The 26094-nt window shown below is 44.3% G+C and overlaps 1 protein-coding gene across 1 annotated transcript in view; it reads left to right on the forward strand.

The window, feature by feature from the left end:
- The first annotated feature begins 397 nt into the window (after positions 1-397).
- Positions 398-26094, forward strand: part of ghrhrb (growth hormone releasing hormone receptor b) — a 28976-nt gene continuing 3279 nt past the window's right edge. The window contains exons 1-10 of the mRNA XM_086165759.1: positions 398-526; positions 6322-6445; positions 17276-17380; positions 19986-20086; positions 22488-22585; positions 22658-22790; positions 23686-23839; positions 23915-23975; positions 24574-24643; positions 25388-25479. Of these exons, the coding sequence (XP_086021885.1) occupies positions 398-526; positions 6322-6445; positions 17276-17380; positions 19986-20086; positions 22488-22585; positions 22658-22790; positions 23686-23839; positions 23915-23975; positions 24574-24643; positions 25388-25479 (1067 nt within the window). The remainder of the gene's footprint in view (positions 527-6321; positions 6446-17275; positions 17381-19985; positions 20087-22487; positions 22586-22657; positions 22791-23685; positions 23840-23914; positions 23976-24573; positions 24644-25387; positions 25480-26094) is intronic.

The raw sequence follows: 26094 nt of genomic DNA on the forward strand, positions 1-26094 counted from the left end.
CCTCCCCACTCCACATGGTATGGTCCAGAAGGTCCAGGAAACAGCTCCTCACGGCAGGTTCTCCCCGTCACGTCTCTGCATCCTCCTCACTTCCTGTTGGGAGTGGACGCGGACCTCCCCTCCCGCAACGAGCGGACCCGCACACACGCGCACAATCCGTCACGCGTGCCCCACGCTGCACCCGCAGCGGTCGTGGGTTTCCCCCGAGGGGCGGGGGGGGGGAGTGGGAGGAGGAGGAGGAGGCGGGGCCAGACGCGCGGAGTGATTTTAATACTTGTGTGTGTGTGTGTGTGTGAGTGTGTGAGTGTTTTTTATTTTATTTTTTTTATTTTTTTTCCCGCCCTCTCATATGGTTTCCGGTTCCTGACGGACTTCACAAAGTGTCCAGAGATCCGGGATGTGTGTCGGCGGGATCGGCTCCGGATCCGACCCGGGCTCCGGCTCCGGAGGACGGCGTGGAGGGGGCCGGGCGGCCGCCCTCCTCCACCTGGTGCTGCTGCTGCTGCTGCGGCCGCCGGCGGACACGGTGAGTCCTCCGGTCGACGCTTTTTTTGTTTTGTTTTTTATTTTTTTAATTGTTTTTGTTTTCTATTTTCTTTTTTTTTTCGAATCGAAATTTAACTTGATCGTCAACTGATTAAAACGCGGCGAGGAAATGTGGCAATTTAAATTCCTTATTAAAAAAAATAATAATCCAGAACTACATAAATGGGGGAGGCAGCCGGGAGGGGGGGGGGGCGTTGATTCACACACTTAAAAAAAAAGATAAAATAAAAAAATATAAATATATATACATGTATTTTGTATGCATATTATAAATATATTGTGAAAATTCATAATCCCCCTAAAAGAAAAAAAATGTTTTGGATGCATGGAGGATAGTAGTATAGTAGATTTAAAACCACATTACTTGTGAATGTAAACTATAGTTTAAATGTATAATGTAAATATTCATAATCATCCTGAAAATATTGTTGTGTGTATGCGTGCAGGAGATTTATAGTAGATTTTAAATGACATTACAGTGTAAACTATTATATAAATACAATAAATAATGTGAAAATTCATAATTTTCCTTAAAAAAAGTTTTAAATACGTGCAGGAGATTTATTGTAGACTTAAAATGACATCACAATGTAAACTATTATATAAATACTGTATATAATGTGAAAATTCATGATTGTCCTTAAAAGAAAAAAAATGTTTTGAATATGTGCAGGAGATTTATTACAGAATTAAAATGATATTATTTGCAAATGTAAAGTTATTTCTAATATATAATGTGAAGAATTTTTGTTCTTAAAATCCCAGAGGCTCTTCTTACAAAAAAAAAATGTAAATGATTATAGATCCTGCTCGTTCAGTAACGAGCTATTACAATGTAATTACACTGGGTCTGGATTTGTTGCGCTCTAAATTGACTTTTAATTCGTGTTTCTCAACAGAAGACATTTTTCCCTTTGATCTTCCGTTATTTATTTGTTGTTGCTTTTTCCTGCCGATCAATAATAGCCGCATTATCTCCTGTTACGTTTGTCTATTTTTTTTTTCCCCTATTTTTCAACCGGAAACAAATTATGTAAAAAAAAAAAAAAATCCTTTATTTATTCAAAAAACAAATGAATTAGAAAAAAATCAAACAAGTTGAAAGGATCAATAATAACACAGAGGTCTGAGTTCAGGGTGCAGCAACAAACAAACAAACAAACAAACATTGGCGATTGTTTTTTCTGTTTACTGAGCGCATAGTGTGTGTGAAGTCGGGTTCTGTCCGGTTTTGTCCAGTTTTGTCCTGTTTTGTCGGGTTGTAAGCGTGAGCGACGCCTCCCCCAGGCGGAGAACCGTGCATCGGCCAATGCTCAGATCCATTTCTTCATCAGATGATTGGTTTCATTGGGTCCTCGTCCTCCGGGACGAAGCAACAGCACCGGTTTCGTTACGGGAACAGTCGTGGTCCAATACTAGAAATGTCCTCATCCAATACTGGAACAATACTGGTCCAATACCAGAACAAAACTCGTTCAGTAATGGAACAAAACTCGTCCAATGTAGGAACAATACTCACACAATACTAGAAAAACACTCATTCAATACTCATCTAATAGTTGAACAATACTCACCCAGTACTAGAACAATACTCATCACATGCTAGAACAATACTCATTTAAACCTACAAAAATACTCAACCAATACTAGTACAATACTCATCCAAGGTTAGAACAATACGCATTTAACACTATAAAAATACTCATTCTATACTATAAAAATACTCATCCATTACTAGAACAATATTCATCCAAGGCTAGAACAATAGTCATTTAATACTAGAAAAATACTCATTCAATACCAGAAAAATACTCATCCAATGTGAGAACAATACTCATCCAATACAGGAACAATACTTGTCCGATACTGGAACAGTCTTTATCCAATCCTGGAACAAGAGTCATCCAATGCTAGACCAATGCCCCCCATGCTGGAACAAATTGATCCAGTACTAGAACAATGCCCATACAACACTAGAACAATCTAATCCAATACTGGAACATTAGTAATCCAATGTTAGTACAGTACTGATACAATACTGGAGTAATACTGTTTCAGTGCTGGAACAATACCAGTCTGTTCCCTTGTTGACTCAGTACTAATCAGATACTGGAACAACACTGGTCCAGTTGTAGAGCAATACTGGTCTATATACTGGTCTGGTGCTCCAACACTGAAGGAATACTGCTTGAATACAAGGCTGATAGCAAACCAGTACTATTTCAATACTGGAGTATTACTGCAACATGAGTGATCTCACTGAGGACCAATAGGAGTCCTACTGATCCAGTTTTTGACCCGTTTTGGAAGAATACTGGTTTGATGCCTCTCCGGTACGGCTCGAATACCAGTCCGATTCTGTTCTAGTGCCGGTCAGATACAACTCAAGTACTGTGACGTGATACTCGTCCGATACTGCTCAGGTATTTGACCGATACTACTGTGATACTTCCTCCGGTGGCGCAGGAATCGGCTCCCCGGCATCTCCGGAGGCTTTTGGTTCGATCCCCGCCGGGTTCTCGCCGGACTTAAGCTCCGCCTCTTTCCCGCCGACCGCTCTGTGATTGGCCGAAGACGTCCGGATCAATTGACGACGAAGAACGAATAAGAAGCGGGATCGATTGATTCCCCGTAAAAAGTAGAATCCGCCGTGTTTTGGAGAAACTGCTCTTCCGCCGCATCGACCGGTGGAACGGCCATCTCCTCGCCCCCGGTCGTTGTCATGGATACGCCGGGGCTCATTCGGCTTGTCCATCAATGACATCGACGACTAGCCGTCGACCCTGGGGACGGTAAATACACCCAGGTCGCGCATACTTCCACCCACTTCTGTCCGATATCGTCACGGCAACAGATGAAGCGGCATCTCGGAGAACGGTGATCTCGAATCGGGTTTCCTGCCGGCGGCGGAAACGACGGGTCAAGATCGAATCAGGTTTCGCGAGAAACGGAAGCGGAGATTAGGGTGTCTGCGCCTGATTGGACGATTTTTTTTTCCTTTTCCTTTGAATGAGCGGTGCTTTTCCTGCCATCAATAATAAACAAAACAAAACAAAACAAAAAAAAAGGCACGCTTTTTCAAACCAAAAAGCCAAAACCGGAGGGATTTTCCCCTTCAAAATAAAAGTCCCTTTATATTCAGGGAGTATAGGACACACACACACACTCACACACACACACATAGTAATGATGTTAAATGTAAATGATGAAGGCGGAGGTTTTTTCCGCGGGCGATCGACATCCTGCGATAACAATGAAGAGCGATCGGGATTAAATGACACCTTTACCGAATAAAGCGTCGTCTTTCAACCTACACACACACACACACACACACACACAAACGGGGGCTCCCCCGCCACTAGATGGATTTTTATCCTCCTTAAAATGTTTCTCAATTACGTCCAAAGCGTCTTGAAATATTATCCAAATCCCCGGTGACGGTTTATTTTCCTCCCTTTTGATATTTAACTGACGGGAAACACTTTCCGCCCCGACCTTTAGCGCACTTTATTATTTTTCCGTGTCCCGTGGGTTTTATGGACGTCGGACAAAAACACGGCCCTCGCGCTGGAGAGGGCCCGTTAAAAGTTCACGGCACGGTTTACTTTAAACTCAATTCAAAGCTTTTAGGAACGTTAAGAGCACAGGACGGGTCGAGCTGTGTGTTACTACATGTTAATAAAGGTGTAATAAAGCAAGAGTTAACCCTTCGTATTAAAAAAATCATATATGATATTAAGAGAATCAATAGGACCAGAATTTGCGAGAATAAACTAAAAAATATTGAGACGTAACATGCAAGGAAAATATTATATCGTGACATACTGCGAGAATAAAATGGTAATGCGGTGACAAACTTATTCCCCTAAAATAAAATAACAAGATACTTTACGTATAATTTCATATCACGTGAATCACTGTAATAACACGAGAATAATGTTGCAATGGTGTGAGAATAAAGTTCTGATATTATTAAATAATAATAATGTCACGGTAATAGCACTGTTATAAGGTGAGGAATAAAGAAGTGAGGGGATTGTTGTTATTACTCCAAAAACACTGGAATATTTCAAAAACAAGGAGTAAAATTTCAAGATAAATTGACAGTGTAGCCGGAATAACGTCTGGGTTACTGTTAATAAATGTAATCTCTCATGAAAACATTGTTTATAATACAATGATAACATTAATGTGAGTGGGAAGAGGGAAACTTAAGATACGATTACTTTATATATGAATTTTTTTAAGATACAAAGCGCAATTCCAGCACATTTTATCCTTGAAATGTGAAAAAAACGTCATGATACGAAAAGGAGAGAAAATCTCTTATTAAAAATCTACACTTATTTGGTGTATATTTTTAATAATCATCAAGGATATATTCGCAATGCACCCATGATATGTAACATTTTGTGAGTTTTGGTGGGGATTTAGAATGAAATCATTTGTTTTCTGTTGTTTTAAATGGGGAAAATTCATTTTAGATTAAAAAAAAAAATCAACATACGAACCCACTTCTGGAACGAATTCAATACCTATCTTTCAAAAAAAAAAAAAAAAAGCATACAATTCGGAGGAAAAGCTTCTCGAAGAAGCAACGTGTGGAATTGGTTGTGAAATTAAGATTATATAATCCCTGGGGAGAGAATCACCCACTGTTACCCCGAGTTCCCCGATAATTCACTCAGGAGAAAAACCAGCGTGGCGAGGATACGCGAGTTGCTAACATGCTACAAGGTTAGCGGCGGCGGCGGCGCCCTCCACTGCTGTGCGAGGGCGGGGTCAAAGGCCGCGCCGACCTGCCGAGTCTCCATCTGCCTGACAGGCAGGTGTTCCACACGTGATTCTGGATTTGTTTTTACCGCACACACACAACACACACACACGCACAGAAATCAATTACCCTCTCCTCTGAGGCGGTAATGGGATTATTTCATTCTGGAGACTCTGATTGAGCGCTTCGGATTAGCATGATTGAAAAGCGAAGATATACTCTGTATTTGGCGCTTGCCGTTTTTTTTTTTTTTTTTTTTAGTATTATTTTTTTTTTCATATCATACAGCTGTCTTTTGATTGGCAGCCCCGGGGGTCCTCGAATGTGCATGAAAGGAAAAGCGTCCGTGTGTTTTGGCTTCCCGACGGCTGGGACTGAGCTGCTGCACGCAGCCTCTGCTGCCACGTCCTCAAACGGGCGGGACTGCAGCTCGCAGGGGGTTAAAAACAAAAATTAAATTTGTATTAAAATGCATCCCCAGTTATTATCTTTTAAAGCTTTTCCTCCCTAAAACATTTACATTTATCTCTTGTTAGATTTATTGAAATTTAAATCTAAACGTATTTAGATCTGTTTTCATCTTATTTATTTGTTTATTTTTGGATTATATATATATATAATCAAAAAAAAAATCATCAAAAAGAAAAAATATATATATATATATGATTTAATTTTAATTCTTAGATTTATTTTTATATTTTCATTTTTGGAGTAATATATGTATACATTGTATACATTTACATGTAAATATATACATGTATATAACTGATACATGTATATATTCTGATGAAACTTACAATGTTTATTTTTATACTTAAAACAAAAATCTTTGATATTCATAAATGCTAATAGTTATTATTGATCAGAACCCCATTTAATGAACAAGCCTGTCAGTGGAAGTGCCTGGTGTTGATACATTGACTTGCCTGTCTCCCTGTGTGTGTGTGTGTGCATGTGTGTGTGTGTGTGTGTGTGTGTGTGTGTGTGTGTGTGTGTGTGTGTGTGTGTGTCCGCAGGCTGAGGCGATGCATCCAGACTGCGCCCTCGTGGTTCAACACATGAAGGCTCAAGAGGAGTGTGACAACATCCTCAAGCTGGAGCAGAGCAACCCCTCCACTAGGACAGGTGTGTTTGTGTGTGTGTGTGTGTGTGTGTGTGTGTGTGTGTGTATACACATGCATTGTGAAGTGCCATCGCAACAGAGATGCTCATTACCGGGACACAATGACACGGACCTTAAGCCGTCTCCTCGTTCGTTCCTACGGCAAGATTTCTTAGCGAGTTGTCTCAGTTTGTGTTGCCATGGTTACCTAAATATCCCACGATAACGCCGCTCTTTGGGCTCCTCCATCGAGACACACACACTTTCATGTATGTGCGTGCGGTCTGGGTTTACACGGGATGTTTCTAAGTTGTTTTTTTTTTTTTTTTTTTGGAGATGTTTGTTGCCATGGTTACCGGAAACCCCACCCACCGGTCATATAGCTCATTTCAGACGGGGGTTCAGGTAACCCCATTCATCCCTATGGGCTGCCTCCGTATTATTATTTTTTTGTTTATTTTGGGGAGGCGGTTGCCACGGTGATGCTCAAAAAGTCACGACACATTGATGAGATAATCAGGAAAAGAAAGGATGACAGATGTTTTGGCTCACGGGAGGAAAACCCCAGTGTCGTCTGTCAAAAAACTGACAGGAAGGAGAATTAAAAACCCCCCGGGACGTTAAAAGGAGAGGAGAAACCTCATTAATATTCTCTTCCCGCTCGGCGGCTGGAGCGGAACGCCGGCAGCTTCGGCAGCGCCTTCGCAACAGCGACTAGCCGGGGATGCTAACGAGCTTATGAATATTCCCGGCCTCTTCCACCTGTCGCCGGGGTCGCGTCGTCGGGAGGAGGTGATCGGACAGGAGAACCCTCACCTACCTTTTTTGTTTGTTTGTTTGTTTGTTTGTCCCCAAAGTTCGGGCAAAGCTGTTTCTAATTACACGCGCTCTGATTCCTAGGACGCTGCTAGCAAGATTAGCCCGGGCTAACCCAGGCTAATCTCCCGCGTCCTCATGGAGGGTAATACCTCAGACAAACATGACAAGATGCTAGCTCCGTTTGATACCAACTAGCTAGTGGGTAATAGATATGCAGATCATAGCTATTAGTGGAGTTCGGCTGGAGGTCCTGACAGCTTACATCGCCTCGCCTCAGCTAACGCTATGCTGCTGCTTGGATTTACAAACAGATGGTACCACACGCCTAACTTGCTAGCTTAGATTAGTTTTCATCTTTATTTTGATAGAGTTCAAAACAAGTGGTCAAAATTATGGAACTACAAGTATGACAGATCACAGCTACTAGTGGAGTTTGGCTGGAGGTCCTGACAGCTTACATCACCTCGCCTCTGCTAACACTATCCTGTTGTTTGGATTCCTGGATAGGTAGTACCACACACCTAACTTGCTAGCTTAGGTTAATTTCCATCTTTATTTTGATAAAAGTCGAAAAAAGTGGTCAAAATTCTGGAACTACAAGTATGACAGTACACAGCTACTAGTGGAGTTCGGCCGGAGGTCCTGACAGCTTACATCGCCTCGCCTCCGCTAACGCTATGCTGCGGCTTGGATTTACAAACAGGTGGTACCACACGCCTAACTTGCTAGCTTAGGTTAGTTTCCATCTTTATTTTGATAAAAGTCGAAAAAAGTGGTCAAAATTCTGGAACTACAAGTATGGCACCAGCCCCTTGGGGGCCCGGAGACTCTCGATGAGAGGGAAGCAGCTGGGAACTTTCAAGGTCCCGAGGAGTTTGGAGGTCCGATAATCGCGGATCCTCCGATGCCGCTATGCTATTCTTTCGTACCTGATGTGCGATGCTAGGACCTCCGATGGATGTTGCGCCTTCCTCTGTCTCCGGCCAGTGTTAATTAGCTTCACACACCTCTACCCCCCGCAGGACACGCCGTCAGACGGGGAAGGGGGTACGGGAGGGGGGCGACAGGCAGGAAATGCGGAGGCAGCGCCGGAGTAGAGAGAGACAGGAGGTCAACGGGCTTGTCGTTTTTCAAAGGTTACCTGTAATTAGACTTTCGGTTACTGACTCGGTGTGTGTGCTCGCAAGCATGTGGGTAAAATGATTGTCTTTGCCCCTTTCAGAACGGCGCCGCTCGCTCCGCTGTTGGCATTTGCGGCGATGGTTTTGATTGGTAGTCGTCTCGGGGGGCCTCGGCCGGCAGGGTCGGCGCGGTCACTTCCCGCCGACCGTTCACCCGGCTCCGGAGCCGGAATGATTGGTCGATCGACAGCGGCTGAGTGACAGTTGCGACCCGATTCATGAAGTGAAAATGTCACCGCGTTCCAAGTTTGCAGGGTCGGAACTGTATTTTCTTTTTCAAAGTCGGATATTTGAAGGCATCACGGGAGGAGTGATAGCTAAAGCTAAAAGCTACCAGGCCAGAGGCTCAGATGGCAGCTAAAAACAAGGAGGCTAGCACGGTTTTAGCCAACATGTATGTTTCAATATCATTTGTTTTTAGCTTCTATTTTAGCTCTTCATGTCATGTAGCTTTTTTGTCTCATAGGTAGAACATGTTAGCAAGGGGCCACAAGAGACATAGAAATGAATTTAGAACATATTATATAGGCTAAAACTACTGAATTGTAGCCTTAGACAAACTTGAAGCTAAACCACAAGCTAGAAAAAATATTATCATCCTCAATTTTTACAAGTTAAATCTAACATTTTAACTCAAAACAACAAAAAAGTTGGTAACATGTGAGTTTTATGCTAGTTTTAGCTTGTTTTCATGTCACTTTTTGTCTTCATTTCCACATAAGGGCAGAGCATGTTAGCTAGAGGCAAACTGAGGCTAAAACGGAAATTAAGAAAAACGAGTTGTTTGGGAACTTGAGACTAAACCTCAAGCTTGAAGAAACTACCACAACCAGAGGTTGAAGCTAAGATATGAACTCCAAAACAAAAAACAGTTGCAAATGCGAAACAGCCCTTTTTTTTCCCTCTAAATTCATCCTTTTTTGACTTTTCTGTATGTATTACCGACCCTTTAGGGTCCGATTGCTGTTTTTTAAGTGTACGTAGGAGGGTACGTCCACCGTCGGGTTGCACGACGCGACCGAACTCATCCGCACCGGCTCGAATCGCGGCTCATTTCCATGTAAATGAGTTCGGGGCTCGCACCTCCGCCTCGGTATGCTTCGTGCTCCTGCATTAAAACCTCATTCCCGTCTTGTTTCTGAAGTGCTCGGCTTGCGGCTCGGCGGCGGGGGGGCCGTAGTTTACCGAACATGGGCGGGAGTGCGGGGTTTCGGGGTGAGATTATCGAAAACCCCGGTTAGCATCGAGACCCGCTAAGTCTAAACAGAACATAAAAGTTAATGTTTTTACGAGCCGTCTGCCGAACGCCACGCCAGAATTCCTGAGCAATCTGCTTCTGAATGTCTCCCCGTGTCACGTCAGCCCCCGACTAACCCGCCCACCCCCTTATCATTCAGTTGTTTATTAAAGCGAGGATATTGCGGCCCGAGTCCCCGCGGAGCTTTTTCCCCTGTAATACTTCTAACAATATTACAGAAGCAGCCGCGCACAGGCCAAATGCCAGCCGAGTGTTTTATTGCACCGGCGAGCAGCCGAGGGTGGGGGTGAAGAAGAAGATATGGCCGCTCTGGTGTGAAGAATTCATGGAACATCAAGTTAAAACCTGGCGTTCAGTTAGTCAACGCTCCCCCGGGAGGCGGCACGTATCATCTCCTGCGATGGTTGTTACAGGTTAATCCCCTCTAGGGTGAGATAATCTAATGAATTAAGATCATCCAATGAGTCAGATTAAGCGACGGGTTTGTTTACACGCGGGAAATAAAGCTTTGCTGTCGCGCAGGAGAGAGGGATCTACGTGATGTTTCTCCTCGAACTGCCGCTCCGTCTTCTAAGACGGAGGTTCTGGACCTCCGGTTGACCCCGTTGACCCGACAAGAAACCCTGATGTTGGAGGTTTTTCATATGTGTTTGCAATTTTAACATATAAATAATTTACGGAAGCTAGTATAGGGGTGGGCAATTATTTCAGCTGGCGGGTCATATTTCTTATTAATTTTTGTACGCGGGCCAACTAAGTATCGTGTAAATCGAACAACATGAAAATTGCAATTTAATTCTATTTTTTTTTTTTACATCATTAATGATCATATAAATGTCCCACCATTATTTTGTATGTAATCATCCATCCAAAATTAAACAACGGGACAAAAATCAGGAGTTTCTAAATTCAATATTGATTGAAAATAGTTATTAAAATATTCCGGATAAAAAAGCAAAACAGGCCATAAAATGCCCGGGTCTGAACTAGTATGTTCACTAAAATAACAACAAGCTAAAACTCAAATGCCTGCTAAAAACAATCTATCTGGTTAATATTCAAATATCTATCTTATTCGTTTTTAGCGGCCATTTTAACTTCAGCTTGACACCTAAAGCTAACTAGCTACAGGCAAAAAGGTGCTAAAATTGGAGCTAAATCCGTCAGGCTAGAAAATGGAATGTAAGCTAATGTGAAGCTAAACCGCAGGCTAAAAGGATAGAACTAGAGCTTCTGCGAGCTAAAACAAAAGTATTTAGCTTTTAAACTTTATCTCACCGAGATTAGATTGTAACTCCAGAAGGGTCCGTGATACCAAACATGGCTTCAAGACGTCGGAACCGGGCTGATAATCCGAAGCTCCCTTTGACTCCCACCGGCAGGAAAAACACACTCCCAGGAAAACCGTCTTCCTGGGAGAGTAAATAAACAGCCGATGGAGGTTTTCCAAACATCCGTCACCTTTGAACGGGATTTTATTTTGAGTTTGTGCAAAATCCGCGTCGGTTAGCCGCCGCGGCGTACGCGTCAAGGCCGAGACGTTAGCCGTGAAGAGAATAAACAAAAGGCGGGCTAAAAGCTTTCTGCCTCATTGTTCGGCCGTTGCCTGGGGATGGCGGCGTCGGAGGCACGCGAAGGCGGCGCTCATTCATGTGTGAGCATAATGACGCCGCCGAAACCCCCCCCCTATCGCCATCGGAGCCGCGTGGCGTGACGCCCCCAGAGCGCCGCTTCATCCGACGCAGGAAAAAACAGAAAGGAAAAGATCTGATACGTTGGTGGGGGAGCGAAGGGACAGCGGGGTCCTCTCATCTGCTACATCATCCGGCCACAAAGCTTCAAACCCCCGCCTTTCACATGCTACAATTCCAATTAGAGTCCCGGTGGCCTTTTAACCAACTGTTGCCCGCGTGACGGAGTGGCTTTCCATTAGCTGGAGAGCCATTAGGGTATTCACCGGCCTAATAATGCACCGATCCAATCAATGCCGCACAAGGAAAAATGTCATTGGAGTCGCGGCGCTTTTCAATTACCCGTTACCTGGTCACCCCGCCTCCTCCCAACGCCGCCTCGTTTATTCAAACAAGCTCCCGACGGAGTCGGTCTTATCAAATTAGCCCTGTAGCCACCGTGACCCCGGAGGCTTCGCGCCTTTCTTAGCCCCTTATGCTAATCCGCTACTCCCGCTGTTGTGAATCATCAGGAAAAAAAAAATGAAATGGGGGCCGAGAGGACGGCGGTTGATGTGTAGCGGAAGGAGCTAGCGGACGTCGGCGGGGCGGACGCACAAACGATGACCTCACTCCGCCCGCTTTGTGCTAATGTTCTGATTTTCCGCTCGCATTGTTGACAAAAAGGCCCGAAGAGGCGCTTTCAAACCCGGAGCGGACGAGGACGGGAAAACAGAAATCTATTCTCGGTCGCTTACGACTCAGCCGAGCTTTGTCGTCATTGAGAGTTTCATGGAACTCAATATCTATTATCAACTTCCGCCTTCCGTCCCTTGTTGGTCCCTGTATGTGGGGTTCCTCTGGTTCCTCTGGTTTCTGGAGAACATGCAGGAGGTTCGCTGGAATTTGCAGACGCGTAAAAACGTCAGATAGGATGTTTTTCACAAACATGAAGAAGGGTGGAAGAAGGGTAATCGAACCGTCTTCTTTTAGCGGCGTCCGGCTGATTCTTTTGTGAACGTCCTCCTCCTTGAAAGCGAGTAGAAGACTCTGATATTTAGCATCTGGCTTGTGTTCATTCTCCTCGCAGAATGAATGGACCTGCTGGTTCTTTGTTCCGCTGGAGGATCCGCGGCTTTCACAGCGTCCTTCAGGAGGGTTTTGTTTTGAAGTCCGAGAAACGAGGCCATTTCGCCAGCTGGTTTTGACCTGCGGGGGTCACCTGTCAATCACAGGGTCACCTGTCAATCACAGGGTCACCTGTCAATCACAGGGTCACCTGTCAATCACAGGGTCACCTGTCAATCACCGCAAGGCTGTTTCCAAACGCTGGGAGGAAGACGGAGAACCCGGGTAGCTTCGGTTCCCCTTTTGGTTTCTTTGTTTTCCAAGCTAACGCCGTAAAACGTGATGTTTACGGTTCTCACGGGTCGGTTCGCGGCGGTTCCGCAGGAGGGTTCAAAGTCTGGTGTATCCGCTGAGAACCGAGGGAGGGGGAAGTTGCGGAAAAGTCCGAAAGCCGCTCGAACGTGGAGATCGTTCGCCAAAGTGGAACAACCCGTCTCCATCTGCAGCCTCCGTCCCCTGAGGGCGTCCCTTCCTGGTTAGTCCCATTCTCTTCAGCTCTTTGACAAGCTAGGCCGGTGATCCCCAAACTACGGCCCGAGGGCCGAATTCGGCACGCCTCCATATTTTTCCCGGCCCCTGAACAACACCAGAGATGCATTATGATTTTTTTATTAATTCACGTAATCGTGACTTGTACATGCATAGAAGGTGACATTCTAATCCACCCTCCTACAGTCTGTGCCTTATCTGAAAGCCCTCCCTCAAAATAAAAAATCCTGGATACGCCCCTGTCAAATAACACTGGCGAAAAGATTAGGTATAAGAAAATAAATACAGAATGCAGGGTATTTAACCAGCAGTGGACAAACGATTAATTTTTGTTAAATTCAAAGAAATGTCTGTTTGTCTCGTCTGTCAAGAGATGAGACCACGACATTATTCATTAATAATGTTCTTATTTGTTTTCAGATTTTTTTTTCCTCTCAAGATCCCAGAATGGGCTCATTTTTGAGCTGGAAAACAATAAATCTCACATTTTTTGTCACAAACTGAGAAGGGAAAAGTTATTTGGCCCTCGTAGGAAAAAGTTTGGGGACCCCTGAGCTAGGCTAAAGCTAACAAACGGCAGACGCTGCGACATATCCGTTGCTATGGTGACGTCTAGAGGACGGATAGGATCGGATAGGAAGCCTTCCCCTGAAATCCCACCGCAAATGCAAACCCGTCAAACGCTCAAACCGAGATCGGAGTTTGACGTCCCCGACATTTTCGTCGCCGGCGACGACGGGGAGCCGTGATGCTTTCGGGGCTCGGTTGCCACGGCGGGGCGTTCGGCCTTTCTTTAGGTTCGTTTTATAACGTCTGGGCGGAGGAGACGCCATTCTCTTTGGTTTTCAAGGTCGAGAACCTTCTCTTCTCCGGTGAAAAGCCCCCCGGGGGCGTTTTTTCTTTATTTTTTTTTTTTTTCCTCCCTTCGCCGGCCGAGAAACTTTAGCCGACCTCCCCGCGCGTGGGCGAGTCGACGGACGCTGAATCTCAATCCCTTGTTAGGGTGATTTTTTTTTTTTTTCGGCGGAGGACGAGCGCCTCTGACGAGCGTCGGCTCGATTCAAATGATGAACAATCCGGGGCGAGAGGCTCCGGGCGAGACGCAACGAGGTCACCGGTCCGTGGATTAGCGGCTGGTGAGTAACGGGTGAAGAAGATCGGAGGCGACGGCCCGGTTTGGTGAAGATCCAATAATCCTCATTTGCAAATGCGCCGATGAAGAAATCGGACGACTTCCGATTTGACGGCGCGTAACTTCCCCCCCCCGTGTTGGTCGCGCGTCTGTTTCCTGTCGTCGGTGGCGCTCGGCCGCAGCACGCGATCGTGCGTGCCGTCCAGAACCCTGTCAAAAGCCATAATTGCCCTGAAAAAGGTCAGGGAAACACCCCGGGTTAATATTAATTTGGACTGAAAATGGCAAATGGGGCTTGAAAAAGGGCAGGGGGGAAGAGGAGGAGGGAATTCGGGGAATGAAGGTTCCTGGTTCCATTCCAGCTGTTTTCTCCCCCTTCCAGCTTGGGGTTTTTTTTCCACGTTCTCGCCGTTCCTCCAAATAATCCAAACACGGCAGGGTCGTTGAAGACTCCACGTCAGCATAATGGTTGCCCTCAAAGAGCCACATGTAGCGGTATAAATATAATGTAAAATAAATGTAACTACTCCTTAATGCAGGGGGGGGGAGATTATTTTGGCTGGCGGGCCACATTTCTTATTTCATTTTTACGCGCATTTTTATGTAAATCGAACAAACTGAAAATTTCCATTTTTTATATTTCATTTTTTTATGCATTTTTATTTCAACTTTAAAATTATGAATGATCATATAAATGTACCGACATTATTTTATATGTAATAATCCGTACAATATTAAACAAAGGAGGGAAAATAATGATTTTCTTAATTCAAAATTCAAAGAAAATTGTTTGGCACGCCGGATAAAAAAGCAAAACTTTGAATTTATTACTTATTCACATCCAAAATAGTACACGTGCATTTCTATCTTTCTTAAAACAGCCTTCCATCTGCATTGACGTTTCTGTTCCTGGCCATTTAGGGATTATTTTTATTTCTTTAATCCATATGTTGAGAATGGCATTGATGTGTCACTTCACGCGGAACATGATCGACATGAATCGTGGGAAATGCAGTTTATAATCAATGCACGTGATTGACTTATTTATTTTCAGTCAATTTAAGACCTTTTAAGACGTTCTTACGGTCCACTTAAAATGACAAGGCGGGCTACTTTTGGCCCGCGGGCCTTGAGTTTGACACGTTTTCTAGAACTTAGGAGTCAAACTCCGGCCCGTGGGCTAAATTTGGTCGATTGTAGTCATAGCGACCTTATGCTAATGCTAACATCGTGCCACCCGTCTGAAAAATGGCGAAAAGAAAGGCAGAAAACAGGAGCTGTCTTGACAGGTGGGAGGCAGAATATCTGTTTCCGTATGTAAAAGACGGACCTGTTTGTCTTGTATGTGGAGCTGATGTGGCTGTAACCAAGGAGACGGCACTATGAAACCAACGCTATATTCAGGTTCTCAGCAAAACTTGTTTGGGTCCACATGAAAAGGTTCATTGTTGATCTGGAGGAAGATTTATTTTCAATAAATATCCACGCGATTTTGTCCCAGTCTTGAATTGCAGCCCACTTTGTATTTGAGTTTGACACCCCTGCTCTAGAGGACGCAGACAACAGATGCATAATTGGAATTTAGACAAAACGAAGTGTCCTGGATCCTGATTGAACCTCATGGTTGGACGGTCCTCGTGCAGAATTTTTGTTTTAGCTGTAAACAAATACAAAGATCGCAGAAATTTTTGGTATTGTTGGTATTTTTATTATCGGTATCATTGGGATTCTTGATAATGTTGGTGACAGTGCTGTTGCTATCGTCGCATCATTGGTATCATTAATATTATTGCCATCATTGATGTCATTGGTCAGGTTAAAGCCGTATTGTTGGTATCAGTCTCATCGGTATAGCAGTATTTATTATTGGTATCAATAGTATGCTTATTACCATTGATATTGCCAATATTGTTTGTCTGCTGGTCCCATTTTTCCCATTGGTATAATTATTTTACTGGTTTCGTTGGACTTGTTATTATGGCAGTACTGTTAGTATCACTAGTATTATTTGCATCGTTGGAATCATCGGTATCATTGGCGTTGTTAGATTGGTGGCCTCTTTGGCCTTATCGACATCGCAGGTCTTATCGATAATATCATCGGGATCGTTGGTAGCCGTACTCGGCGACTCCCACCTGCCCGCCGACAACTGGGCGTCGGTCCGAATATATATCCCGAGCCCCCCCTCCAAAGAGGGTTTACTTTTTATTACCCACATACAATCCAAAATGACATTTTTGTTTTGGTTTTTGGTTTCCAGGAGTTTGAATTAAACCATGAAAACATGAGGAGGTAGTCAAAATACACAACGTTGAATCAAATATTAGAAGAAATTATTTCTCCTGCTCTCTTCTCTCTCTCTACATAATAATAATTCTTAATAATTTTTCATGAATATATCAATTAACTCAATTATTAAATATATTTATTTTATTTATTTTTTTTCTTTTTATTTTATTTTTTATTTTATTGTAATGATTCTATGTAATATGATATGTGCCAAAACAAAAACCCACGCGATTAAACCCCAAAATGATAGAAATCAAAACATAATATCACAAGTATATTGTAGTAGAGTGTATAAATTAGTAGTACATTATATCATATTAAAAATTCTGCATATCAGTTGCACATCAGTACAGTGCAATAAACCCTAAGCCAACTGTTTTTTTTTTGTTTTTTATTCACACTTTTTTTCACACTCACTTTTTTCCTTTTTTTCTGCATATTTATTCTTATAGATGTTATTTTATATTTTTCGTCTCAATTTTTTCTGTCTTTTCATATATATTTATAAGTACTATATATGTATTACATATGTAGCACTATGTATTAATATGTAACATTCGAGGTATTCATAATTATATTAATAGCAAACTGCGTTGTAGTAGTACTGTATATCTGTCCTGCAGAATATAAGCCCTAAAAGACTGACATTGTATTATATCGACAGTACAACAGAGTAAACTACTTGCACAATATATATACATTTAAAGTCGCCCAGCTGTATATGGTTTTTTTTATAGTACATTTTATTCCTCATACGCCATATTGTATCAGTAGTACGGTGTAATAAACCAGTCGTAAAGCACGTCAGGTCGCCTCTCAGCTGTTAGAGTATGTGGTAAGTGTTGTGACAGCATTTGTGTGTGTGTGTGTGTGTGTGTGTGCGGCAGGCTGTCCGACGGTGTGGGACGAGATCCTGTGCTGGACCCGGGCCCAGGTGGGCCAGGTGGTCAGCGTCTCCTGCGCCAACATCTCACAGCTGTTCAATAACAAAGGTATTGCACTCTGACCTCCGACGCGTCCTTGAACGTCACTGACTCTGAATTATCCTGTAAAAAAAAAAAAAAAAAAAAAAAAAAAGCTGTATTTTTCCAGTTTTTTTTTTTGTTTTTTTTTTAACATCATTACTCTGGCTTGAACAGAATAGATAAAATATGTAAATTTAATGTGACTTTAAATGTTTGTTTCAAACAATGAGAGCCTCAACGACATTTTTATTTCTCATTATATGCTATGATTTTCTACTTGTCGGAGCATAAAGCACCACTATTACAAAAAGCGACAAATATAAGCGTACTAAGTACTGTTCTGATTGGTTTTTCGTCGCGCACACCTGACGCTTGTGTTGGAACAGCGATGTATTCCAGATCTGCATAATTATAAAATCAAAAATTAAAATTGGTTGGACGCATGGCCAGTTTTTGAGAAAGGATTTTAAGCGGCGAAAAATATGGTATTTTTTACTGATTGATTGGTAGTCCTTTTAACAATCCAGAATATGGGGATGTTTTGGTTTTGATCATCTGGATTTAAGCAATCTGCGCTTCATTAATCCCAATTCAGAGCCTTTTCCCATCAAAATTCGCCAAAATGAGCGTTTATTTTACGTCTTTTTCTGCGCGGAGGCGGCGAACGGGAGGCAGAGGTTGCAGTTAACGGTTTCCCGGACTCCCCTTCGCTCCCACCGGAGTTCCTCCTCCGTCAAGAGCTGCTCCGAGGTGCTTGTACTGTATTGGAAAATCAAAGAGTTCACTCGACGGAGCACCGAGGAGGGAGCGCCGTCGGCCTACCGCCCGCCGCCGCCGCCGAGAACCGAGCCAGGATTTCCACCCACGTCTCCTCCCGCTCCTCTGACCACCAGCCATGTTCTCACTCGAAAAGCTACGCAGTTATTATTATCTTCCCGCCTTCTCATTCTCAGAAAACATCCCCAATGGCTTCAAACGCCTCACGGTGGCCTCGTGTAGGATCTGCAGGGTTCTACGTTCAGATCCCCATTTCGAAGGCTTGTCGCATCAAGACGATCGACTTCCTGTTTTCGTTTAAATTCCGTCGTCTCGTCTTTTAATGTTAAAATTCCGCCCCTGTAGCTGCAGGTTATTGCTGAAAAGTCTGCCCCTAGTGGCGGTCGGAGGAACTGCACCCGTTTTAAGACAAACTCCAGAAACAGGAAGTCGTGATCGGGAGGGGAAAAATAAAAAGAAACCGACGGCGTGACGCTGCTTTTTCTTCCCCCACCCCGCCGGGTTCAAACGGCGGGAAGCCGGCGCCGATCCTTCCCGCCGCGCTTTAATTCGGCTCGCGATCAACGGGCCGCGGCGTGGAGGCGCCTCCAGCCGCTCGAATCGTCGAAGGCCAAATGGAGTTTTCGCCGCGGCCTCTTGAATCCGAACGAAGAATATAGCCGCGCTTGTGTTTATTCGTGGTTTGTAAACCGCCCCCCTGCACGGCGGCCCTCCAGCCGATCCATAAAATAAATGAACGCCGCAATCTGGTGGAAGGTGGGAATGGATTGCGGGGGAAGTTAAGTGAGCTAATAAACTGGCAGGAAGGAAAACTAAAGACGCGCCTCCTCCTCGGCTCCTTCTGCTGCAGGGATTTGCATTTTCCAGTCGGGAGGCGTCAGCGGCGAACTCCACGTCTCCGTCGAAGCGGCTCCCGCAGACACGAGCTTCTTTTAGTTATTTTTTAATTTTTTTTTTTTTTTTTTTTTTAAAAATCACCATTTTCCTTCTTGACTCACCACTCGACTTTTTCCGCTCATGTCGTGCTCCATAAAAAAAGGTTTTTATCTTTTTTTTTTTTTTTTTTTTTATTATTGAAACTTAAAAAGACTTAAAATATATATATATATATTAGATAAAACTTTACTCACTTTTCACTTTACTGAAAAATATTCAGGTGCCTCATTTCTCTAGAACAGGGGTCTCAGACTTATATTTCGTGACTGCCGTCCTGAAATCAAATCTTTGTGTTAGTGCGGCCCGTTCATTTTTTTTTCACATGCATTTTGGGGTTTACAGTGGGTTTAAAAAAAAAAAAACAGGCAAGAAAAAAAATGAAAAAGTAACTTTGCAATGCATTTTTTGCTTCAAAATTCGAAAACAAAATGATTTTTTGATGAAAAAACGTCTAGTGACATTGTTAAAACAATCTTTTCTTATTTCTTAAAAAACACAAAATCATAGCAAAAAAAAAAAAACGGGCAAAATTAAAGAGATTGATTTAATAACCCGAATAGCCACCATTAGCCTTGTAAACACTACAAGGCTAATGTAGCATTTTTTCCCCACAGTGACAAGCTTTTCTCTTAACCCAACAATATTTTTAGGGTGTCATTCATCAATTCTTTTATAATATTAATTTTTAATATCAATTTTTTAGAGGAGCAGTTCATTACATATAAAGATTTTTATAATTTACCTGTTTACCTCCTTTACACTAAAATAAAGGAAACATTTGGACTTAGTGTTATGTAGCATATGTCACCAAAATGAGTTTGACACCCCTGCTCTCGAATATACTGGGATTTATGAAAGTTTACCCCCGTAAAGAATACCAGAGGTGTTTTTTTTAATGATATATTTTTTTTTCCCCAAGATTTCATCTACAGGAACTGCACGGAGGCCGGCTGGTCGGAGCCTTATCCCTTCTACATCAACGCCTGCCAGTTTCTAGAAGACAAGGAGGAGGAGCCGGAGGTACGGGGCGGCGGGGAAATGTTTTTTTTTATTTTATTGTGATATCATTTACACTCGAACCTTAACTTACAAGCGCATCGACCTAAGATTTTTCCGAGATCCGAGCCGTTTGTAACACGAGCCCGGATCCGAATTAGGAGAGAGAGAGGCGCCGCTGTCCGTGAAGCGGAGTTTAAAATCAGTCAATATAACAACATGAGCGAGGTTGTGGACTCGTTTTCACGGAGATTTGGTGCAGCGGACGGCGGGAATGTCGACGGGCGAAGCGTCGGAAGAGGCATTCGAAGCCGGTCGGGGACGATTCGATGGTTTTAAAAAGAGGAGCGACTTTACTCTGTTCATAAATGAAGTTTAGCCATCAAGTGTAGCAGCGTGTGCTAGTTACATTTAGCAACACATTGTAGCATTACGTAAGCTAAGTTAAGCGATAAAGCAGCAAACAAAAAACGCCCCCCAGCTTAAATATAACGGCTTAATAAAACCGTTATATTTCCGTACATCCTCATTTATTATGTATTTAGACATTTTTTCTTATTTGAAAACACGTAACAGAACCGGGTAGCCGGAGCGGATGAACAGCGTTTCAATTCATCTTCAAAGTTCAAGATTTAAAGCCTTTTTTGTCACGCGGACAATACAATTAAATTCTCACTGTGCCGTCCGCAGCGCGTCCAGATAAATATTGATAAATAAATAAAAACAAACATACTGTCATAAGCAGATTAATGGGGAATTTAATTAGATAAACGAGCAAATTGAGTTACAAGCTCGGTCACGGAACCAATTAGACTTGTATGTCAAGGCAAGGTTTAATTGTGCTTTGGGTATTCTAGGACACTTCCCGTTGGTACTTTTCCTTGGTGAGAAATTCTAGACTCAGCCGAGACGTTTAGGGGATCCGGTTCGGGGCTCTGCCTTTTTGCAGATGATGCGCTGCTGTTCTGCTGCTTCGTCACGGCTGCAATCACGGTTTCATAGCCGGGGTTGGGACGACATCCAGCACCTCCAAAGGTCCTTACCTTGGGGAGAAGGTAGTGAGTCCCCTCTTCGGGGTCGGGGAGTATCTCGTTCAAGTATCTCGCGGTCTTTTTCGTGGGTGAGGGGGGAATGGGGTTGGAGGTTGACCGGCGTCAGCACTGAGGAAGACCTCTGTTGTGGGGAAGAGGGAGCTGAGCTGAAAGGCAAAGTTCTCGATTTAGCTGCAGTGCTACGTTCCCACCCTCACCTCTGGTCACCAGCTGAGGGCAGTGACCCAAAGAACCAGATCAAGGATACGATTGGGCGAGGGCGCTGACTCCCTTGGTCATCAAGGAGGTACTTGGAGTGGACCCGCTGCTCCTTAAGCGTCCAGAGGAGCCAGATGAAGCCATCAGCCACATAACTTTCCATTTATGTGCAGTTGGAGTCGTCCCGGAGATGGATGGGATGCGGCCCTGAGGCCCAAAGATAGAAACTGTTTTCTTGAAACACAACAAACATGTGTTTTAAGAAAAGGGGTATTTTATTGGAGTGGGGTGGGGGTGGCTTACTTCTCCCCTTGCTTGCTAAACGGCAGAGAATGTCCCCTGATCGTACGCAAATGGTTTGACCCGACGGCTCTGACACGAATGGAAAGAAGAAAAAAAAACAAAAAAGGACAACCGCAAACTTAAAATGGATTCCCAGGGGTCAAAAGGCTGGAGAGCATGACAAATCCGATGCTTAAAAAAATACCCGACTAGTTTTTATTATGTTTATTTGTTACCGTTTTAGGGCATTTGGATGATTTTTTTACAAGAAAATCCCAGTCTCTTTGCCCCCAATGAGACATTCTTTTAAATGTCATCATGTCTATGTTAGCTACACCCACATTAGCCATGTCCAAGCTGGCAGAGATTCACCTGATTGACCTGCGGCGTTTGACATTTACTGAAAAACAAATTCATGTTAGGAATACGCGTCTTTCAGGCTTGAGGGGCGGGGCTTAGCCTGAAGCGACGGCTGTCAATCACAGACGTCCAACCGTTGACTCTTCGAAGAAGCTCCTGACTTTTTTTGAACCTGGAGAGAACCCAGGCAGGAGAACATGAGGAAGGGGCCTCCAGAGAGAACTTGCTGTGAAGCAACGGTGCTAACCGTTATGCTAATGCAGCATTTGTGCTGAAAGCTAAGCGAGACCTCGAAGGGGTCGTTGAAACAGGAAGGACATTTTGCCGAATTGCCGTCAACTGTGTCAAAATCAACACATTAGCATGACGACAACATGTTAGCATGTCAAATAGACCACTAAACATGATTAATAAGAAGACACAAGGCACTGTGGTTGATGTTTGTAGCTAATATTAGCCGAGTTAGCGGCGAGCAGCAACGCTAACACTGATTTGTTTTTATTTTTTTTCCCTCCCCCTTTCCGGCCACTCAGACGACCTACTTCTCCAACTTCAAGCAGGTTTACACCGCAGGTTACGCCACCTCGCTCATCCTCCTCATATCCGCCATCTTCGTCTTCACCGCCTTCAGGTGACGCCTCTCACATTTGAACGCCTCCTCCGTCCAGAGCTTTGGCAACAGGCTACTTTGTCCCCCCGACAGGAAGTTCCACTGCACCAGGAACTACATCCACATCAACCTGTTCTTCTCCTTCATCCTGCGGGCGAGCGCCGTCTTCATCAAGGACGGGATCCTCTTCTCCGACGAAGACCTGGACCACTGCGTCATGTCCTCGGTGAGTCGGTGGCGGCGGCCGTTATCGCCGAGTCGAGACGCCTGAGACCGCAAACGCTCAGATGCTAATACACTTGAACTTGCATAGCCAATAGCTAACTGCTACAAAGGTTGCTAGCTGCAGGAAAATTAAAAAAATAAAGGGGCCACATGTAACAGTAACAGTATAAATGTAATGTAAAATAAATGCAGCTGCTCCTTAATGTTAAATAACTCAGAATTTATCACTCATTCAACTCCAAAATGGTACATATGCATTGCATAGATGTAAAAGGAATTATTTTTACCAGTTGCTCTGAAAGCTAGCTTTCACAGCTGCAGCTTTTTAATTCTTGGACAATTTGTTGTTTTTCTGGAAGGCTAACTTTGGCATACTTAGCTTTGGTGTCTAAATGCTGACGTAGGTTGTCCTCTTTGACAACCGACGCTGCCTCATAACTCAAAAGACATACCGCTTTTTTTCCTCCTTGAAGCACAAACATGTATCGGCCTTCCCATCTTTTTGGGATAATTTGTAATTCTCAACTCCATGTGTTGAAAATGGCATCGATGTGGAAACACCGCGATCATGATCGGCATGAATTATGGGAGATGTAGTTTATGTTCAATGCACGCGTTTGATTTATTTATTTCCAGACAATCTGACCTTTTCAGACGTTCTCACCGGCTTTGAGTTGATATATTGCAACCTTATATATATTTTTTAAACAGCATATTTTGATAGATGCTAATTGCTAATTATTATGATTACCACGGAAGCCGGGAGTTGGCTCGTACTTTGTTTTCGCCGCCGCCAGACGAGCACGTGTCCGATAACAAACCTATCTACCTGAGCGTCACGGTTGCCGGGACGACGACCCTCTTTGACGTCGGTTTGCGGACGGTTGTGTCGGCAGACGTCCTGCAAGTCGGCCGTGGCCTTTTTCCAGTTCAGCATCCTGGCCAACTACTTCTGGCTGCTGGTGGAGGGGATGTACCTGCAGACGCTGCTGGCCCTCACCTTCGTCTTCCAGAAGAAGTTCTTCTGGTGGTACATCCTGATCGGCTGGGGTGGGTGACCTACGCCGCCGCCGCTCGCCGTCCCTCCTTCGGCCCCCTATAATCGCCGCCATCTCCCTGCTCCAGGTCTCCCGACGACCATCATCACGGCGTGGATCCTGACGCGAAGCTTCTACGACGACCGCGGGTGAGACCCGCCGCTCACTCTCTGTTTCTGAAAACTGACCTCCATTATTTTAAATTATTCCGCCGTATAAATATGCGTAGCCGAACCACCGGACGCGCCCGAGTCCTTTATCTGTTATTCAAATTTCCCCGAATTAATGCTCCTGAGAGGAAGCGGAATTTGAGAAGAAAACGAGGTCATCCCAAGGAAGGCGGGCCGGGAAATAAGCCGATTGTGTGTTTATCGACGTTCAGGGGACGGAATTAGGCGGTTTGAAACATCGCCGGTTAAACTGCGTTTCTTTTAATTCATGATTACGCCTCCTACGGAGGAGGACGGGGGAGTAATCTATGCAACCCACAAATGGACTCATTTTGGCCATTAGCGTAGCATTTGATTAGCATACGTAATACATCATGTAATGTGCTGTGCGGTGAAGGGCTTGATTGATGCGTCCATTTCAGGAGAAACGCCGGCGGGGGGGGGGGGGGGGGGGTCGGTCGGCGCTGGAGGCGCTCGGAGCGTCTCGTAAGGCTCTCCCACCGCCGCCGCCGCCGTTCTCCCGCCGCGGACGCTAACGGTCTTGTTTATCTCGTTACTGCATGTCGGCGGGTCGCAGCTGCTGGGACGACACAGATGTGGCCTTCATCTGGTGGATCATAAAGGCGCCCATAACGGCGTCGCTTCTGGTGAGAACACGGGGCGGTTCTGCACCGGGAATCCTTCTGGGGGCCCGGAGGGGGGGTGTCAAGAACAGACATGTCACCATGGCGACCTGTTGTGAAGCAGCTTTTGGATCTGCTCGTTGCAACCCGGTAAAATCTGTGGTTTAGTCTCTTTTTCGGCTCCATTTTGGAGTCCCGGTTTTATTTATTTTGATGATGTGAAATATTTTCAACCCGACTGAGGAAAAGGAACCGGACTCCTTCTTTTTTTTTTCCCAGCTGACGGAAATTGAGGATTAGCGTTGCAACAGAACAGGTTTTAAAATGGAGCTGAAGGGGTTCAAAAAAGATACCGGGTACTTTGGAACAGAAGTTATGTCAGCGAAAAAGTCAGATTAGATTATCGTAACGTTTGGGCGCTTTCTTCGCCGGTGCACGTCGCCATGGTAACCAGGAGCAGATTAAGATCTGATGTTGCTCGTAAAGGAGAAAATTCAGAGAAGATTCGAAAACTCGTTTCTAGTTTCATCAGGACGTGTTGCCACGGTAACCACCTATGGCAGGACACAAATCTACTGTTAAAGATCAATTTCCGTACCCGTGTTTTTTCCGCTGAACCAAAACTTTTAATCAGTTTGAATCAAAATAAGAGGGGGACGTGCGAGCGTGGCCCATCGGCATGGCAACCTTTGCTGAAAACAGCAACCCAGGCTAAGATAAGATAAAATAAGCCGGCAAAGATATCAGCCTTGCTTCCCCTCCGTTCAGGTGAACTTCATTATCTTCATCAACGTGATCCGCATCCTGGTGCAGAAGCTGCGATCGCCTGGCGTCGGGGGCAACGACACCAGCCACTTCAAGTGAGGGCTACTTCCTGGCTACGTTCAGTTAAGACTTCGGCGGTTCATTCGGCACTCTGCCCTTCATTAAATACCGAAATACCTTGACATACAAGTTCAGTTGGTGCCGCGACCGAGCTCGTAACTCAGTATGCTCGTATGTCAAATTCAATTTCCGTCAAAATGACTCCTCGGAGGCATGCTTTCCTGTGATTTTACTCTGGGCTCGCTAGCGGCGGGCGGATTGTCCGACTGTTATCTGAACCCCAGTTCACGGACAAGTGCGGCCACCTCGGTGTCAAAAGATCATCCCGCTCGCTCGCCGACACAGATCTGCGCTCCAATCACAAAGCCAAAAAAAAAAATGGGCGACAGCTTGGATCTCGACGAACTTGTATGTTGATGCACTCTTAAGTCAAGGTTCTATCTATGTCTATCTAGATCAGGGGTCGGGAACCTTTTTGACTGAGAGAGAGAGCCAAAAAAAACACATATTTTAAAATCTGATCCTAAGAGAGCCATATGTATATTTTTAATACCAAAAACAGCTAAATGGAAGAGAAAGACCAACAATTTTAGAGTACAATAAGACTGAATTTATTTTGAACAACATACTTTGCTATAACAAAGTAACTC

Source organism: Fistularia commersonii, chromosome 1 (assembly GCF_037954325.1).
Source record: "Fistularia commersonii isolate RoL2024-O1a breed Wild chromosome 1, RoL_Fcom_v1.0, whole genome shotgun sequence".
NCBI lineage: Eukaryota > Metazoa > Chordata > Actinopteri > Syngnathiformes > Fistulariidae > Fistularia > Fistularia commersonii.